At 42.2% G+C, this 20,306-nt stretch overlaps 1 protein-coding gene across 2 annotated transcripts in view; it reads right to left on the bottom strand.

Moving 5' to 3' along the window:
• The window catches only part of F13A1 (coagulation factor XIII A chain), a 66,100-nt gene that overhangs the window by 14,628 nt on the left and 31,166 nt on the right, over window positions 1–20,306 (bottom strand). For both annotated transcript variants that reach the window (XM_085321659.1, XM_085321658.1), the window contains exons 6-9: window positions 15,037–15,144; window positions 12,230–12,404; window positions 8,520–8,658; window positions 2,385–2,488 (exon numbers count right to left, since the gene is read on the bottom strand). In XM_085321659.1, coding sequence (XP_085177785.1) covers window positions 2,385–2,488; window positions 8,520–8,658; window positions 12,230–12,404; window positions 15,037–15,144 — 526 coding nt within the window. The remainder of the gene's footprint in view (window positions 1–2,384; window positions 2,489–8,519; window positions 8,659–12,229; window positions 12,405–15,036; window positions 15,145–20,306) is intronic.

Genomic DNA, 20,306 nt, shown 5'->3' with positions numbered 1-20,306 from the left:
GGTGTTGGTGAGCCCTTTCAAAAGTTTACAGGAACTCTTGACCAAGAAGTTAAAAGCTTAATTTCCCTTGACAGTCTGCTAAACCACTTAGCCTCAAGTCTGATGCTACCTAACAGCTTGGTACTTAATGACACTGCAAATTCTGGTGTAAGCCTCAAGTGCTTGATATGCAGTTAAAGCTGGTTTTGGTTAAAGCTGATTATTTTAGGAGGGCTCATTTAGACCAYGGATATATAAACATCTTACTGCAAATCTGCTAAAATCATAGAMTCAGTAAGGTTGGAAGGGACCTCTGGAGATCATCTAGTCCAACCTCCCTGATCAGCAGGGTCACCTAGAGCATGTTAGGCAAGGTTGCATCCAGGCAGGCCTTGAAGATCTCCAGAGAAGGAGACTCCACAACCTCTCTGGGCAACCTGGTCCAGTGCTCTGTCACTCTCACAGGGAAGAAATTCCCCCTCACGGTCAGGCGGAACTTCCTGTGCTTCAATTTCTGCCCATTGCCTCCTGTCCTGTCACATGGGACAACTGAAAAGAGTTTGTCCCCGTCCCCTTGACACCCTCCCTTCAGATACTTACRGACATTGATAAGATCCCCCCTCAGTCTTCTCTTCCCCAGGCTGAAGAGGCCCAGCTCTCACAGCCGTTCCTTACAGGGCAGGAGCTCCAGCCCTCGGATCATCTTTGTAGCCCTACACTGGACTCTCTGCAGTAGCTCCATGTCTCTCTTGTACTGGGAAGCCCAGAACTGGACACAGGACTTGAGCTGAGGCCTCCCCAGGGCTGAGTAGAGGGGCAGGATCACCTCCCTCGACCTGCTGGCAACAGTCTTCCCAATGCACCCCAGGATAACTTTGGCTTTCTTGGCCACAAGGGCACATTGCTGGCTCATGGTCAACTTGTCATCCACCAGCACTCCCAGGTCCTTCTCTGCAGAGCTGCTCTCCACAAGATCAGCTCCCAGCTTGTACTGGTGCCTAGGGTTATTTTTCCCTAGGTGCAGGACTCTGCACTTGCCCGTGTTGAACCTCAGGAGGTTCGTCTCTGCCCAACTCTCCAGCCTGTCCAGGTCTCTCTGAATGGCAGCACAGCCCTCAGGTGTGTCAGCCATTCCTACCAGCTTGGTATCATCAGCAAACTTGCTGAGGAGGCACTCTGTCTCCTCATCCAGGTCATTGATGGAAAAGTTGAACAGGATGGGACCCAGTACTGAGCCCTGGGGGACGCCACTAGCCACAGGCCTCCAAYTAGAATCCATGCCACTGATGACAACCCTCTGAGCTCCGCCTTTCAGCCAGTTCTCAATCCACCTCACTGTCCAATCATCTAACCCACAGTTCCTGAGCTTGCCTAGGAGGATGTTATGGGAGACAGTGTCAAAAGCCTTGCTGAAGTCAAGGTACACAATGTCCACGGCTCTCCCTTCATCTGTCCAGCAAGTCATTCCATCATAGAAGGCTATCAGGTTGGTTAATCAGGATTTCCTCTTGGCGAATCCATGCTGGCTACTCCTGATCATCTCCTTTTCCTCCATATGTCTGGAGATGACATCCAGAATGAGCTGTTCCATCACCTTTCCAGGGATGGAGGTGAGGCTAACCGGCCTATAGTTGCCTGGGTCCTCCTTCTTGCCCTTCTTGAAGACTGGAGTGACATTGGCTTTCTTCCAGTCCTCAGGCACCTCTCCAGTTCTCCAGGACCTTTCAAAGATGATGGAGAGCAGCTTGGCAATAACCTCTGCCAGCTCCCTCAGTACTTGTGGGTGCATCCCATCCGGGCCCATGGATTTGTGGATGTCTAGCCTGCCCAGAACGTCTCTAATCCTTTCCTCCTCAACCAAAGGAAAGTCTTCCCTTCTCTGGACTTTCTCCTTCACATCCAGGCTGCAAGATTCCTGAGGGCTGCCCTTAGCAGTGAAGACTGAAGAACTTCCTATAAGAACTGGAAAACTAAGGACTGGGAAGAAACAGCAGTGGATTTTCACTTTTTCTCTCTTACCTAGAGACTACTGAGACAATTTAACGAAAGCTCCAAAAACTGGCTAACATATAATGGAAGAGAAATCCTTTGATCACGCTCATGTACARGTTCTCTAAAAAATGTGCAAGCCATCTTTTGGCAAAGAAACTACATTTCTGCAACCAATCGGGCCCTCCTCATGYAGAATCTTGTGTTTATGCCTTGTGATCAGTGGCATAATAAGAACAGATCTATTTTATATTTCAGAACGACTCAGGAGGAGGCCCACAGGACAATGTGGTTATCTGGTACAAGAGGTTGTCACAGGCCCTGTACTGGTCCTGGCTCACCTATCATCAACTCTTCATTTGCCACAAAGAACTAAAGCATTGGAAAGGGAGATAAGGAACATCAAGCAATGTTACCGTCACTGGTTTCTTGGGGTGTCCCATCAACAGCCTGCCATCCTCCAAAACCAACAGGAAGATCAGGTCTGGACATCCAAGCTTCATTCCAACAATGATAGTTCCTTATCAAGAGATGAGAGCATAAAATTAAATTCTTGGAAAGTAGCATAAAAACTAAAACAAACCTGTGTCTTTATGGATCACTATTGCTTCAATAAACACATTTGCTAATTTAGGGGTGAAGAAGTCTCTTCTTTGTAAAGAATAGACTTGCAGATCTAACAGTTTCATTTCTGTTAAAACCTGAAGGCCCAAATCCATCRTTGTAGTTCCTTGATTGCAAGTTGAAGAAGCTTTATGAATTCTCTACTGTGTGATGGAGCAAATACCTCTGAGAAGAAATTCCAGTGCTTGGAGATTGCTGGGGCATGTAAAGAGATACAAAATCCCTCTTAGGACAGCCAGGTCCCTAAYAGTGGCATATGGCAAGAAGGCCACAGTCTTTTCTATATCAGTAGAGGACCCCTAAAACTCAGTGTGCCCACTAAGGCAAGCTTTGAATCTTTTTCAAGACATTGAAGATTGGTTTGCTTCATACCTAGTACAACTGAAGCTTTGGTAGCTTTAGTATCTTTGCTTTGCCTCTAAACAAACATGCTTACCTGGTTTCTATTGAAAGAGGCATATGCTGATTGATAGAATGAGCCTACATAAACTTTATAAAAATATCCTCATTGTAGATTCCTTACAAAGACTTTCCAGTTTGCCATACCAAYGATGAGGTCAGATCTTCTAGAACACATATAGCTTTCCATAAAACCCACCCCTAAGACAACTGTGGGTCAAGTGCTGCCTTTGGRACCCAGAACAGTATGCTGAAGGGTGTACTTATGAGTGGTTAACCACTCAGGCTTACAATGCCATCACCTGGCTGTATGCTCAGGAAAAAGAAAAAAAACCAAACAAAACCCCACTTCAGGGTCATCTCATTTACAATCTGCCCAGAAAGTTTCAGAGCATTTCTGAGACGAGCAGAAAAGATGGATTTTGTAACTTCTTGCAGTATCATCAGCACTCAAGGGAAAGCATAAACAAGGAAGAAAGATCGTCTAGGAAGAGGGTCTTGCAGCAAAGTCAGCAAAGTGTTTGAATTTCATTACTGCAAAAAAGAAAAGAAGGAAGGTGTAGAGAGAGYGCCAATTTTGCTTGCAAATTATATATATCCCACAGCAGATGTGAATAAAAATACATCTGCGTAGACACTGATACAGTCCTTAGTACATGCAATGATATTAACAACCAAAATGGAGATTGTTAAACTCTGACCATTTCATTAATAATAGGTGAAAAACAGTAATGGAGCAGAATTGGAAGGATCTGAGGCTTGTCTAACAAGACATTTCAAAGTGGAAATGAAAGCTTGGATCAGGGAAAAACTTGTCAGTTAGAAGAGTTAATGAAGCAGCACTACAGAAAAGGAATTATTCAAGGAAAATGACGCACATTCAGAGAATTTTTTATGCTGCTGAGAGTAGTCAGTGCTGAATCATGCTCACAGAGCTTTGCTGAGGGCTACCAGAGAATGGGGACGCACTTTATGGCAGGTGGGTTTTTGAAAGCTGTTATGCCGACATGTGAGAGAGACAATCCCTGCCTTGAAGCACTCACTAGTTCACTTTGAATCAAACTCAGATGTGTCATTGGCTTTGTGTTCTGCAGAAGAGCAACCTGAAGAGCAGGCAGGAGGGAAGGATGATAAAATTAAGGAGGGGGATAACAATGACACAAATGACAGCTCTGCTTCAATCCTGTAATTAGATAATGTAATATCTTATTTTTCTATATTCTCTCCAGGAGACAGAGCCTTTCTCCCTAGTTTATATTTGTACAGTGTTGGGTGCAATGGGATAGGTATTTCTTTAGATCTGCTGCCATGCAAACAATAAATATGTCTAATAGATAGGGAGATATTGCAAGCGAATGGGCAAAAAGATAGAGATTGTTCTGTGATGTGGTCTTTGGAGAGAGGAGGATGAGAGGAACGTTTCCCTCTCCAAAATGTAGCAGAAATTTCTCTCTGATAGAAGTGAGSACAGCTGAGGACCTGGCTCTGTAGCCATAATTTGTTAAACTGAATTGTGTAGTTCTTGTATTCTACAGCAAGCCTGAGCCATTAAAGAAAGCAAGAATGGCTATACCGATCAATGTAGTGACCATTAAATATTTACAGAGATAATTACGAAGAGACTAAACAAAGTGATGGGGAAATTAATAAAAGATGAACAGGTGGGGTTTATGCCTGGAAGACAATTTAAGAAGGGTACTTCATATTGCTTATGAGACAGGCACATGCTGGAACTAGCTGCTGCCCTTTCATTAGCTAATGAGCTCAGGCATGGGATTGGGAGAGATCCTGATAGCAGGAGGAGAAATGGGAGTTGAAAGTGAGTGGGAGTGCAGAGGGCTCAGAAGGGCTCATGGTGCAGGCCTGGACATGGATGAACCCACYTGGGGCCTGCTGACTTCAAGCAAGTTTCTGCTGAGTTACTGACGTCGGTCTGCTCAGCCCTCACAGTAGGAGCTAGTCTTGATTTCCAGCCAAGAGAAATATTCCTTAAGTGTCTTTATATCACCATTAAGAAAGACAAGGAGGACAAAGTAAGGGGACAGAGTAGTACTGATGGGCTCAAATCCGGCCAGCTTTATAAAAATAACTTTTTGCAAAGTCTGTGTAATTTTGTATGTCTGTTTTGTTGTTGTCATTGTTTCCTATCCTGAGGGAGAAAATGCTCTTTAATAAAAATAAATAAATGTCAGATAGCATTCAGAGGGAGCCCCACACTCAGAGATTGATTGGACTAAAAATCCTGGCTCCAAGTATCCCTGAAGTCTGAGGGTATTTAAAATCTGACGACTGAACAGCTCCAGCAGTTCAAGGCAATAGAAATGACATATCAATAAAGAAAAGGAGCTCTGCTTCCAGTTTGCAGGAGATTATAAACAAAAGTGAGAAATACATTATAAAAATCATTATAAATACTTTGAACTTGTCCTCTTGAAAAAAAAAGAAAGCCAAGCTAAGCAGCATTAAAAATAAAATCAAGGTTAAGACACAAGCCATTTAAGGTCTGCAGGTAGGCTACCATGCAGTGTTACAGAGAAATGTTGAATAAGGACACAGAGGAGAAATGAAAAGAGGTGTAGGATATATTAACTTATGCCCAAAGGGTTATGTGCACCATGTATTAATAAATACAGCAGGAGGATAAAAGGATGAACAAGAGACTTCAAAAAGTAATTAAGCCAAAGAAGAGTGCACATAGCATGGGAGGGTGAGATGTTGGTTTTTCAGCTGACGTGAAGTTGCAAATGGATTTCAGTGGAGCAAGGACCATCTGGAAGTCTGCCCCTGTCCCAGACAAATGGAAAAATACAGGATTGAATTGAGAAGCATTGGGAAATAGCTGGGAAATGGAGAAGTAAAATAAAAACGAAATACAAAATATCAAAAAAAAATATCAGAAGTGCTTGTTTACTGGTTACAGGTTCACAGGTTAGGTGAAGGGGAAGGGAAGAAATGATGAGACAGTGGGAAGTCTGAAGTACTGTAGTGATTCATTACTGGGCATATATGGTCTGAACAATGAAGTATCCATTAGTTAAATCGTGATTCACATCAGTGATAGGCAGAGGTTGTTTCAGCAGAACAATCATTTATTTACATCTGAGTCACAGATGGATCAGCCCCATGAAGTCAAGCTCTTGTCCTGCTGTCACATAGACCAGATGCAACTTAGCAAGCTGGGCACCCTCAAGGATCCTGAGGGGAGGTAAGAAGGCAAATCCAAGGCACAACCTCAGATTTCAGAAGAGCAGGTTTTGGCACATTCACGGACCTGCTTACAAGAGTCCCATAGGATATGGTCCTGGAGAGAAGAGGGGCTCAGAAAAGCTGGTCAGTTTTCAACGATCACCTTTCTCCAAGATCAAGAAGGGACCATCCCAACAAGCAAGAAATCAAGTAGAAGCAGCATGAGGACTACACGGATGAACAAGGAGCTCTTAACTAATCTCAAACATAAAAAGAAAGTGTACAAGAGGTAGAAGCAGGAACAAGTGACTCCAGAGGAATATAGAGACTTCAGTATGCAGGGATGGGGTTAAGAAACCCAGAGCTCACCTGGAGTTGAGTATGATGAGGCATGAAAGGGGCAACAAGAAAGGCTTCAACATGTTTATCAGCAGCAAAAAGAAGATCAGCTATAACATGGGCCTGCTGCTGAATGGAGCAGGGAACATACTGACACAGGACATGGAAAAGTCTGAAGTACTTGATGTCTTCTTCAGCTTGTTTTTTTCTACAGAAAGCAGTGGATATTGTTTATCTTCAACACCATCTCCCGTAACATTGTTATCAGCAGACTAATGAGAATGGACAAGCCAAGTAGACAGTGAGGTGGACTGAAAACTGGCTAAATTGCAGGACTTTAAAGGTTCTGATCAGTGGCATGGTCCAGCTGGAGGCCAGTTACTAATGGTGCACCACACAGGTCGATACTGGGGCCAAAGCTATTTAATCTCTTCATTAAAGACATGGATGACAGGACAGAGTGCACCCTCAGCAAGTACGTAAGTTTTGGAAAACTGAGAGGAGTGGCTGATACACGAGAAGGTTGTGCTGCCATTCAAAGGGACCTTGACAGGCTGGAGAAATGGGCAGAGAGGAAATTTATGAATTTCAATAAAGGGAAATGCCAAGTCCTGCCCCTGGGAAGGCATATGTCCATACACCAGTGCAGGCTGGGGGACAACCAGCTGGAAAACAGACTTGCAGAGAAGGACTTGGGGGTCCTGGTGGGCAAGAAGTTTGCCATGAGCTAACAATGGGCCTTGATGGTAAAGAAGGCCGACAGCCTCTTGGGCTGTGTTAGGAATGGCATCGCCAGCATGTGGAGGGAGGTGGTCTTTCYCCTCTGCTTAGCCCTGGTGAGCTCAAATCTGGAGTGTTGTGTTCGGTTCTGGGCTCCCCAGTACAGAAGACATGGACTTACTGGAGTGAGTCCAGCAAGAGGCCACAAAGATGATGAAAGGGATGGAGCATCTGTCATTTGAGGAAAGGGTGAGAGAGTTGGGACTGTTCATCCTGGAAAAGAAAAGGCCCAGGGGAGATCTTATCCGTGTGTATAAATACCTGATGGTAGAGGCAATGAAGACAGAGCCAGACTCCTCTCTGTGGTTTCCAGTAACAGGACAAGAGACAATGGCACAAATTGAAATACAGGAAAYTCCATTTAAATGTAAGAAGAAACCTTCTTTATTGTGAGGGTGGTCAAACACTGGTACAGGTTGCCCAGGGAAGCTGTGTAGTCTTCACCCCCAGAGATACTCAAAATCTGATTAGGCACAACCCAGAACAACCTATTCTCATCAACTCTACTTTGATTAGGGTGGGTAGGACTGAATAATCTCCAGAGGCCTCTTCCCATCTAAACTGTTCTGTGACCTTGTGATTCAGGTTTCAAAAAATGTAAATTAACCTGGTTGTTTTTTCTTAGAAACTCCCACAGACTCCAGAGTTTGACCCCTTTCCCTTTGTTAATAAGTTATAGAAATCACAGAGGTTACAGCAACAGGTTCAGTCATTTCATCCRCCATAGGATTGATTTATTCTAGTTTTAATATAAAGACTTATAGAGATTAAATTGTTAATGAAACACACTGATGAGCAGGTATGCTGATGAAGTCAAGGTATTATTGACACAAAACACTGAATATCACAAATATCTCCTAAATATGGGAGGTCAGGTCCAGAGGTCATATTCAATGCTTCACCTTGAAGAGGAGAAGCTTGAAGCCCAATAAGCCACAGATAATTTCTGCTTAACAGAGCATGAAATCAATATATGTGCTACACTTCTCATGCCAGACAAGAGACTGTAAAGGTTTGAGGAGAAAGCTGCAGAACTGTCTTCTACAAAATAATACATAGAGTCCATTTCTTGCTTCTTAGAGGGGGTTATTTTTACAAATCTGATTATAGTATTTCATTAATTTGTATGATACCTTGGCTTTTTTATTTTCAACTGAATTGGAATATTTTGAAATGGATTATTTTGAAAAGTAAACTGACAAAGGAAAGCTGGGAAAACTCACCAGATAGAGTCTTTTGTAGTTTTGGTATCTATTTTCCCTTCTTCATCCAGAAAGAAGTCTAACTGTAGATTGGCATTGTTATCATGGGCAGAAGAATAGTTGGTAATGACTCTTGCAGGTATCCCCAAGCACCTCAGAACTGTGGCAAAGAGAAAAGTGTAATGAGAGGGACATATATTAGGAGATTGTGGTCACTCATAGAAAACAGAATGAGTAGAGAAAAATTAACTAATTAGAAAAAAAAACAGGCAAAAACTCAGTCACTTCAACCCCCAAAATTCCTCCTATCTGCCTCTAATATACCCTATCTGGTCCCAAAATGGTCAGCTTTCAAGATACGTGATAGTACAATAGCTTAACCTATGTATTCATCCTCTAGCTTGCTGGAAGTAACAGGTTACCAATAATTTTAGAGTAATCTGTCACAGTGACAATACTGTAGCTTTTAGGGCAAGTCTAGRGTCCAATACATGATCAAGTATGGTATAAAGAAAAATAACTTCGGTCTTCCAAGAAATGTGAAATACGTTAGGTCTCCTAGTACCAGTAAACCAGGACTGTGCTAAAATGAAGATGATTAGAAAGCGTCTTCCTTTGGTTGGTTTGGATGTTTCCTGCTTAACAGTTGCCATCAGAAGGGATCTGACCAACACAAAGAACAAAGCAGAAACTGACTTATAACAGAGGAGGAAACTGCATTATTTGCAAGTGAAAAGTCCGTGTCAGAGTGTCCGAACAAAATGCACTGCACAATTTGTATTGATTGCTAAGTAATAGTGCTTTGGAGTCAATAGTTTCTTCCAATAAAGGATCTTAAGCAGAGAATCCAACCTCCCAGTGTAGCTGATGACTCTTCTCCCCATACAACATGTGGTAAAGTTGAGAAGTGTGGAAAAGCTATGGCTACTTCTGAAGTAAAGYGGTGGATCTTCGGCCTTCTGCAGTCGTGGTGCACTCTGATAGAAACAGACATGGAGCATGGCCCCAAGGGGTGAGGGCTGCAGGGTGAGACATCAGCTCAGTTTGTCCAGATGAAATATTTTCTCTCTCAGCCAAAAAAGCTCCTCCTTTTTGCTTTAAGAGTCAACAAGTTTCTGCTGAAAGCAGAGGGCTTGGAGGAAAAAGAAGGTATTCTAGTTGAAAATCCTATTYAAAAATAATTCTGATGCTGCACTGTTGAGCAGCCCTTCCTGGTACTGCTGGGTTTTGTATATTCATTAGTGTCACTACTGTGACTTCCAATAAAGAGTATTCATTCATTCATTCCAAGTTACTGGATGACAAATTACCTGGATGCATCCAATACCATATGTACCTATTGATTAAACTTAATTCAAACATCCTCCCAGGCTTCCAGCACATGAGCCATCAGGGCTCATTGAAAATAATTCGCCTGACAATTTCAAGATTAATGATCATTTTTCAGAATGCTTTAGCATTTTTAACAGATGACCATCCAAAGTGCACCACGTAGTAACCTTGGAAAGCTGAATTGGTCACAATGATAAAACACTGGCAGCTGCAAGAGACTCAAAGTACAACTCAAAACAATTCTTTTAGTACAGTGTACCTATTCAGACCTTTGCTGTTCTCTCTTTGGAGTAGACAGAAGTCAGACATCGAAGAGGCTATGTACTAAATTAGCCACTAGATAGTACTTTAATTTCATAATTTTCAGCAAACATCATATTTCAACAGACCTTGCCGAATCTCTTACTTGACTAAATTAGTCAACAAACTAAGCCTAATTCTGCCCCAGATAAATATGCCTTTCTATTTAATACAATAGACCCCAAAGCTCTGCTGCATTGCTCCAGTTTCATAGTGGCCTACAGGCAAAATAATGCATGGTAGTGAGTCAGAGTCAGATGGGGGAAGGTAGGAGAACTGAAACGTGTATTTGCAATCTAGAAAAAGCAGGATGAAGCCACTAATAGAGAAAATCTAGTGGCTGGTGGAAGCCAGTATGAATCTAAGAGACATTTGCAAGGATCTTTTCAAACCTGTTGCATTTTGAAGAGACTTTAGAGGGTCAGGTATAGACCATACGACTTCAGAGAGTAAAGAAATTAGATATCTCTCTAGATGCTTGGATATGGGTTATTGCTGATTATCTGAAGGCCGAGAACAGAGTGAACTGTTTAATGGGTGGAAGGATAAAACTCCTACCAGCTCTTCCTAAAGAAAAGCATGAACCTCCCCTATGAAAGGAAAGCAGAGAAACCTGAAAACAGAATAATCTGTAGCTGTGAGAAGTCTGTGCCATAAGAAGGCTAGATAGTCAGACTAGAGCTTTGTTTCTGAAGTTCTTTCTGTTTTGAATAGCTTTTGAACCATCTCAGGTAGCCAAAATTGGTTAYGAAATTCTATTATTAAATTGGAAGAAAATCATGCATAGAATGAAATATGTGTGTGCAGAATGGCCAAAAATAAAGTGAAAATGTAGATGTGTCCAAGGTAGCCTGAGGGTGAAGAACAAGCCTTGTAACATGGCGTTAATTATGCAATTTCCATGTTTGCTGCAGGAGATGAGTGATTAACATTCTTCAGTTTTGTTAGATGTATAATGCTATTCCTCGAGAGGGTAATACGTGTGACAATGTTGAGCAAGATGGAAAGGGGAAGGGGKTTATGGAGAGATTTTCTGTAATTTTCTCCTGATGGCTTAAATACAAGGACGAAAGCTTAGACCTTCAGCTGTGTCTGAAAAGTACCTAATGCGAAGCAGGCGCCAAGTCTGCAGAAATGTCTACTGTGCCACCCTGGTCCTAGGTTGATCTGCAACCTCCCCCCACAGCCCAGTTTTGATGAATTTTAAGTATCCATAGGGAGATCGTTTAGGCATAAGACAGACTTTTTTTTTTTAGTGTCAGTTCTGCTATTGGCCACTGTCATAAGCACAGGAACTTCTTGACTAACTCTGCATTGACAAAGGATGCTTGACACAAGCATTGCTTCCAATGCCTGGTCCTTGCCATCTGTATAATGCACAACTTTTACACTACCAGTATCTTCCTTGACTGTTAATACTATGTGGTAAGTAGTGTTTATTTGGGATGATGCTGTTAGCAAGCACTGGATAATAAAAATTTAACACCCATCCAACAGTGCTCTCCCTCAAACCTGCAATACCTCTTCTGCTGCAGCATTGGGACACACTTTGAACAAGTGTGTTTAGACTTAATCTTGCAGTGCTACACAATTCATCCACCAAGCTAGCATTTTTGTCATCGTTCTGACTCATAAATTCCATAGAAGATGTACATAGTGCTCAGTAGGTAGTGCCAGGAACAACCTTGATATGTGAGTTTTCAACCTCTCTGGAGCAGAAACACCAACACATATGTCATTGGGCAATAGTTTCATGTTGCAGATTTGGATAACAAGCCCCCTGTTCATCTCAGGTTTCCTAAGAGAAATGTGGAGCCTGCTGCAAGACTAGCTTTCTCTCTCCCAACTCCAAACTTACCCTCTGTGACTCACTGAATACATTTTGCTGAATAAATAGTTAACAAATTCATGTGGAAGAGCAGCCAAACTGAAGGAGATGCCAAAAGTTTATTGAAAGCATGCCYGTTATAGCCATACATCTGTACTATTTACTCCTGAACATCACAGAGCCAGGAAGTATTTTAGTTAGTTTACCTGAAAGCTCCCTCTATTACGTAAGAATTGCATAGCAGGGTGGAGCTTTTCTCATTAATACTTACATGTGTTGAAGACACCAGCAAAGACCCAGCACTGACCATATCTCACTGGTTGTTTAGAACTGTAATATTCCAAGAGAATGTCCACACTTCCCGTCCAGACTGAAGGTGCGACCCCGTAAGTGTAGGTATTGTCCCAGGATCCAGCAATCACACCACTGTCATCCTTGGAATTGATCTAAAGGCAAAGGAAATGACATTAGGGATGTCAGAGCCTGAATAATGAAGAGCTCTTTAACCTAGCAGACAAAGATATGGTGGGAGAGACCAAATATAACCAAGTTTGGGCTAAAAATAAGACAGAAATGTTTAATTATGAAGTTAAGAGATGAATAGAACAGTCTTGCTAATGTCCTTGGTGGATTCACACTGAGTATCTACGTGGCCAGTTTAGTAAGTTTTATTAATCCTAAACATTTTTACTGTTAAGTATTTTAAATAAAYGTGATCACTTCTACACTGAAAAGCAAGCCTCAGAAAAGTTAAACTGGATTCTTTCCCAGCATTGTTTTTCTATCAGCACCCATCCAGACAGATGCAAAATCACTCCTGATTTACAGTGGATTTACAGTGATTAGAGGCCACTGTTATTTTTAGAGTACAATCCAATTCCTTCAGTCTAGGACACATGAAAACGAGGAGGAGTTTGCTGTGTAAGTTTTCCCTTCGTAAGATTATACAAAGTGTGGAGTTTTGCTGACTAATGGCTAAACTGATAGGCATTAACGAGTAATACATCTCCTAGCTGCAATTTTAACCAAACCAGTTGAGGCTGTGCAAAAAGCTCATTCACTCTGCACCTTTTAATTATGTTAAAGTGGAACAGCTACATGCCAGCCAAATAAATCACGATTCTCATTTAAAAGCTTTTGCTGGATTAACTACTGTTTTGTAATTAGAAAATCGACTTCCTGTGAACCCTAGGAGTGAATAAAGATAGGTATTCAGAGACATAACCAAAGGGTTAAGGGGTTGTGCCCATCTCACTGCTGTGGGAAGCATTCCAAGAAAAGAGGCGCTTCAAGGACAGAACAGCATTTGATCTTTAATCCGTGCTACAAACCATTGCCCAAAGGCTCTCTGACTGCAAAGAGAAGACAAATGGGACAACTCTACCTGCCACGCAATGTCCGAAAGCCTCAGATGGATCCCAGCATGGGGGCACTGGCCCCCTCTGGGAGTGTGTGCTCCTCCTCGACAAGCTCAGCTGCACTTTATGGCATTTTGAGGGAGAAAGAGAGCCTCAATCCTTGCTTCTTGAGCTACCCTGTGCTGCTGGCCATCCACACACCAGCTTCCCACAAGCCAAAACACTGATGGTGGACCCAAGGAGGAATGTGGACAGAATGTAGGCACCTCTTCATCTCTTGTTCCTGAGGTCCAGATTTCAGATGGACAAAACCCCCACCCTCCTACAGCCTAACCTTCCGGATTCCTAAAGTCACCTACTCCTAGATTTCCAATGGTGAACTTGTCCATCTCCCTAAAGCACCTGAGTGGCTCAAAGTCTAATTAGTATCTAAGTYTCTTTAGGGCTCATAAAGTGAGTTCTTCTGCCTATGGGGCTTTGATGGTCCCTTCTGGTAGGTATTTTCTGTCCAAAACTACCACATGTCCAACATAGAAATGCTTGAAGGGACCTTTTCTGTCTACTGGCCCAGTGATCAATGCAGCCATCCAGGTTGTAAAAGAACCACATTCAGTTCTTGCCTCTGTCTCAGTGGATCTGCAGCCACATTTCTAATGTCTAGGATGAAAGAACTAACCAGAAAGTTACAGAAAAAACAGAAAGGGGGGGGAGGGACTCTCAATCTTTCTTGCTGAAGCTGTTCTATTTAAAATGGTGTTGTACAAAAATCAGCGTGTGATACTGTCTGAAAGGAGGGGGATCCAGCTTCAATATTATCTAAGACATGGGGCTCCTTCTCTTACAGCCTGGGCAAGTGCTGCAACAGGCAAGTTAAAGGCTTATTTTGTGGAAATAGTTTCAGTAACTGTACTCAAAGGACAGCTAATGACACTAGCTCAATGTCTAGGGTACTCTTCTGGGAAGCAAACAGCATGAGCTGAAACCTCCATAAGGCAGAGGAGAGCAATGAACCTCTGCAGTCCACAGTCTGAATGAGTCCTCTAGCCTGAATAATAAGGATGGAGCTGCTGTGGTATCCATTACATGACATCTGGTTTCTAATAYCTGGAAAGAATGGAGGTTTGGGAAGATGTTTCCTTACTCTTTGCTTGTGGTTATTTTAGGTGCTTCCATATTGAGTGCAGTGAGTTTTGAGGTTCCCAATTTTAAGAGCAGAACTCTCCCAATGCCTTGTTCTGTGAGTCAATGTGTCTTAGGTAGATGTCTCCGAGCTTGACCAGGCCATCAGAGGCCTATAAATCAGACACAGTGACACCTAGCCTTGCAATGTCTTAAGATCTCTTTGGGGCTGGTGCTGGATTCCGTGTTAAGTCTCTCAACTCCCAGTCCCAGGTTGTATTTATCATGCTGTCTCATTAGTCCTGGAAGAATAGCTTTATCAGTTATCTCAGCTCAGACCACAGTGTCACACAGAATGCTATCATGCCTGGAAGTACAGTGTCTAAAAGTGGCCTTCCTACCAGTGAGGTACCACTCTCAGAAGAAGGCAGTGGGCTGACATTAGGATTTAATCTTTAGTGAAATGAGACCTAAGAGCTCAGAATGGACAACTGATTTGGCAGATGTTAGTGTGAGCATATCAAGCCATGAAGGCTCTTTAAACCAGCTTGGTTTTAAATCAAGTGTCCCTTCTGACACATCTTAGGCATCTATAACATACCACTGCAGAGGCAACACGGCAAATTTTGATTGGGTTTCCACGCCCAGAGAGCTCCAGTTCTGCCTTGTCCATCAAGAACAGGCAAGCATCCAGAATGTTTTCTTCAAACTAGATAAAAGGAAAGAGAGAGAAAGAGAAACACAGGGAAAGATGAGTCACTTTTATTCTGGAAAGCAAAGACAAAATATTTGTTCATTGTTGTTATAGTAACTGATCAGCTTCAAAATTAGCTGATCTAGTCAAGTTAAATTTCTTTGTTTAAAAATGCATTTTTCTTATAGAATATTCATTTCTATTTGTCAAAAAAGTGAGGTACTGTGCAAGAAAAGAAAGTATCATTTTCAATTCAGTCTCCATCTGGTTTTGAGAAGGTGAAAATGGCAACATAGCCTTTCTGACAGGACATAAAATTTTACGTGATAACAAGAATATAATAGGAAGATACTATAATAATAACTATAAGAAGCTAGTCTGCTCGCTAAGGACTTAATGTCCTTCACAGATTCCCAACCCACTAACTTCAGAGGACTTCTCTGACAGAGCTAGTGCAATGCTGAGATGTTGACCAACAAACGGTTTGCCAAAGTTAATTTAAAGAGTCTGTATTTTAAAATAAATTTTAATCGTGTTTAAAATTGACAAGCCAAAAGCTGATTGTATGGATTAATCCTGGTCTAGGAAACATAGACATCAAAAAATGCCAAGTGACCTAAAGTAGTCATCTTCAAAAATAGAGTAAAAAGGTACAGTTTCTTCGATCCAGCATGAACAAGCACAGGAATGAATTGAGGGCAGAGGTGCCTAAATAGACCAGAAAACATTGTCATAGAATTTGCCCTGTGATGTATTTCATTTTCCTTACGAGAAATTGCATAGCAAAGGAAAATTCCTCTGTCCTCTGAAAAATGGTAGGAGATGGGGAAATGCACATTAATAAAACAAATGTCTTCTAAATACACTGAAAACACAATGTTATGTTAACTTTCTAGGCTGTGATGGAAACTCTGCTGAGCTCTTCCCCTTACTATGTTACCATAGAAAGGCTTTACGTTGTATTTATGATACATAAGATATGATTCATCCTAACAGGAGTTTTGCTCTCACGCTGAGCTGAAGCTAAAGCTGGGTTGATTTTGTAACTGTCTCCTGTCTAGCTCAAGGCTTCTCAGTAGCTGAGGGTCATTCAAATTTTGCCTCCTGAAGAAAGATGGTGAGAGACCAGACCATGGTTACTGCTTCTCCAGCCCAGGGAAAGGCTGCGGAAGAGGAAAGGTAAGGCCTGGGAGTCAAAAGGAGAATCCTGAAGAGCTGAGACCATGGCTGCTGCTGTGGGGAAGCCAGGAGGGTCCGGGTAACTTTCTGGGGAGCCCACAGATCCCTCAGCCTCTCTCTTATAGGCAGCAGCCAAGCTCTGGCAAAAGCAAGGATGGCAGAGGAGTCACTGTTGTTTCATCACTCTTAGCCATTCCTGCCCAAGGAAAGCATACTTTTTTGCCTCTACCTAGAGCCGCTCCTCTACCACACACTGATTAGAGATTGCCATGCAATGGATGCAAGCATCCTCGCAGGCAGCACACCTTATCATCATCCTGCTCCTTGGCTCTGTCATCCACACATGCATTACATTAACTTCTCTGGAGCAGAAGTTCACTGGTAAGTAACATCTTATTGTCTCATTGAGCAAAATTTAACTCCTGCTGTTTGGGCAAGTAGGGAAAAAAGGGTCAGTATTTCCTAGGGAAACGACTCCTAGTTTTGTATCATCCCTGTGAAGCTGAATAATTGCACAGTGGACGCTCTAGTCTACTCCAGTGGTATGTGATTCAAATAATCTTGGAAGAATGACTGTATTGTGGAGATCCTGCCTCCTATGGAAAAGCCTCACATCAAATTATGTAAACCTTGGCCCCCCATACCCACCCATCCTGCTTCCAATTTACCTTTCTTCAGGCCTGGTCCTGTGATTTATCACTTTCACCAGGATCAAAATCTGCTTCCTGCACTTCAAGTCATCAGCAATGTCTAACACCTGAGTTAAATCAATAAGAAGTTTACCTACAAATTAGATCTTTCTCATCTACGGTTTATAAGACACTGTCAATCTGGTCAGAATGTACAGAAAGAAAAGAAAGGAAGAAATTGCTATCAGTATTTTTGCCTTCTACCTTAACATTTACAGAATGACATGAATATCTGTGAAATAAATGGATTAAAAGAAGAGGTATAGGACAAGCTGCTAATCCTAGATGCCCTACAGTACCATAGTAGTGTAGAGGACAGAGTAGCGTAATGCAACCTAAAACCAGTTTGGCCCTTCTTCAATATCTGGTGTTTCAGTTTCTAGGTCTCAATCCTGATGTGAAAATACTATCTCTAAGGAGGTGGACTAGAAACATAGCACATATAAGGCTAAACATCCTTGAAAAGTAAGAGAAATCAGAGTAGGGAGTAGCCAGGATATATGAGTGAACTTGAGAAAGGCAGTGTAAAGTAGGCATTGTCTCCTTGACATAGCTAAAATGAAAATAAATAAATTGGATTCAAGACCAAGAAACTTTGGCAGAGCCACCTGGAAAAGACTGCTAATGGAAAAAAAGGCATAAGAAAATACATAGGCAAAGAGGTTCTGTCTGCACACAAATTTGCATTGGTTATATAGCAATAGTCAGACTCGTTCTCAGTGAACATTCTCCTTTCACACTAACCTTTTCCTAACAGGTGACCTTTAAAACCATTTAAATCAAAATAAGAGAGGCTGTGTCACCTTTTGCAGCAGCTGAATTAAGGCCATATTTCGTGCACTCAGTTGCAAGCAGATGTGATCTCACTCTGCCTGTGGTCTGATCTGACCAAATGCACATGCCATAAAATTACATTTGCACTGCAGGCTATGAAGCTAACACAGCTCAGCATGTGGATATGAGTCAACTCAAGATGACAATAGGAACTCTACTGCCCATTTAATTTTATTTTTCTCAAAAAAGAAAAAAATATGAAATGATCAATATAACATCCAACTTGTGACATTTCTCAAGTAGAGAATTCCTCTGTGCCTAGATTTCTTTCAAAGCCAAATTTTCCCTGAATCCCCTTTGGGCTTTCCTCAGTGACTGGCAATCTGCACATTCTAGAAAGAAAGGAATCACAGGCATGTTACAAGGAGCACTTCCAGCCTATTCTTCTTGCCTTCTCTCCTTCTCAAATTGACGCTGCTCACTGAAGATGGCAGTTGTAAGATACATGTCCCACCAGTAACCCAGTTTTGAACTGTACTTCCTTTTTTAATTTACAGTCTGAGTTAAAGCTTTCAGCTGTCATTCTTCTGAGCATTTTTTTAATTTAAGAATATTATTGTGCATTAGGAAAAAAATGGTGTAATTTTCCCCAACCTATCTGTATTTCTACATAYAACTACATACCTTAAACCTGTATGACTATGAGTGGCCTAATACGTTTTACTTATAATATTGTACAGGGTTGGGCTATAAGCATACATACAATAAACATATATGTATGATATACCATAATACAGGCCTAGCTGCTAGCCCTTACATCCCTTCACACAAATGATCCTATTATTTAACATCCAAGATTGCTCACTTCCCTCCGAAAGTTAGACGCATGTTTTTAGTGGTTGGGAATTGGYTGGGTAAGATCATGAAGCATGAAGTCCTCCATCTAATTGAAAGTGAGGGAACTAGAAGGAGTCTTGTTTCTCCTTTGCTCTGCACTTTGAAGCGTCTGTTGCACCCATAAAAAACGTATGATTTCATTAAAACTCTTGGCTTGTGGTCCCCTTAGATATACCTGCCACACTCAGTTTGCACACAGGCAAGTGATAACAAAGGGTGCACAACAGCATGGGGGGAAATTAGGGCCTCCAAGTGCAGACAAAATTGGAATGAAAACACATAATAAAGGGATATGGAACAGCCCTAACATCCCAGATAGAACTATCTCCTAGTAATAAAAGCAAATAGRTAATGCAGTTTCTCAAGGGAAGGTGGGTTTTTGTGTCAAGAAAGTGCCAGATTCGCAGAATACAAGCACCTCAGTCCACATCACCATAGGCACATAAATTTAGTGTCATGGGTCATAAATCCGTTAGCTGATTTAAGCAGTACCTTCCACCTCCAGCCACTCATTCGCTCTTTCTCTCTCTGCCACTTACATCTGTCACAGAGTGAATCCCAAATGAAGAAACTGAGCAAGCTGAAAAAAAACCTAGTGAGAAAAAAATTAAGGAGATATTTATTCAGCTAGGTTGGTTCTCCAGTGTGATTCACCGTATGGCTCCACAAACTCTTGCAGGTGGAAGGAAGGGCCAGGAGGGGGCATTTTTGATCAACTTAAATGCACACCTGGCTTGGGCCTCAGGATGTGATTCTACACCCCTTTATCTCAGAGGCACCTCCGACTTATGGAATTGCCCCCTGCACACCTACCTTATTTAAGGGTTATTTTTAGCTCTGACAGGTTCACAGTCAGAGCCCACGAACAACTGTACTGACACAACCAAAGGAAGAGTACAGGAGTGGGAACTCCCTAAGGCAGTGCTGCTGCAGGGAAAAAGATGAAATTGTATCCTTAATTAAGGAAACAGGAGAGATGAGAGTTCAAAGAACTCTCCAGGGCAAGTACACCAGCAATCCATCCAGCACAAGCTTTGAGATTGTCTTTAGCTGAGGGACAGAAAGCAAAGCAAGAAGCCTGCTYTGAGAGGCCAAGTCTGAGACACACAGGGAAAATTGGGTGGATCCATTACCATAGCATTAAGAAAATACCTCGACACTTTCTTAATTACTCTGTTAAGGAAAAACAGCAGGTGAGATGAACTGAGTCCAATGGCTGTCCATTGGCACTCCCTAAACGATGAGTGACCTTAGTTTGTTTTGATATTGCCTATTTGCTTCCCATTCCCATACAACAGCTTAACTCTTTCATCCTGCAGGGATTTTCAAGCTGTTTAGTGTTTACAGATAGATTGTGGTAAAATAGGCCAGCAGCAAGTGTGTGATGCTGTTGTAGGCAGCAGACCTAAGCACATCAATACCATGTGTTAGCCTGATGGGGTGAGTTCCCCACTGGGCAGCAGAAGGCCCCTGGAGCCTGAGGGTATCAAGTCCAGACAGCACAAGGAGAAATTCCATCCTCGGTCACCGYGGTGAAGAATTTCAAACTGTGGCACTAAATCACAGTTTGTCCCAGGAACTCTGTGGCAAGCYGATCCACAAGAAGATAAGAATTATTTCTGCCAACTTGCTAGAACT

Source organism: Rhea americana, unplaced genomic scaffold, assembly GCF_003343005.1.
Source record: "Rhea americana isolate MKP2758 unplaced genomic scaffold, rheAme1 scaffold_70, whole genome shotgun sequence".
In the NCBI taxonomy this organism is placed as follows: domain Eukaryota; kingdom Metazoa; phylum Chordata; class Aves; order Rheiformes; family Rheidae; genus Rhea; species Rhea americana.
The sequence above is the reverse complement of the archived record's forward strand: the minus strand, read 5'-3'. Positions and strand labels throughout refer to the sequence as shown.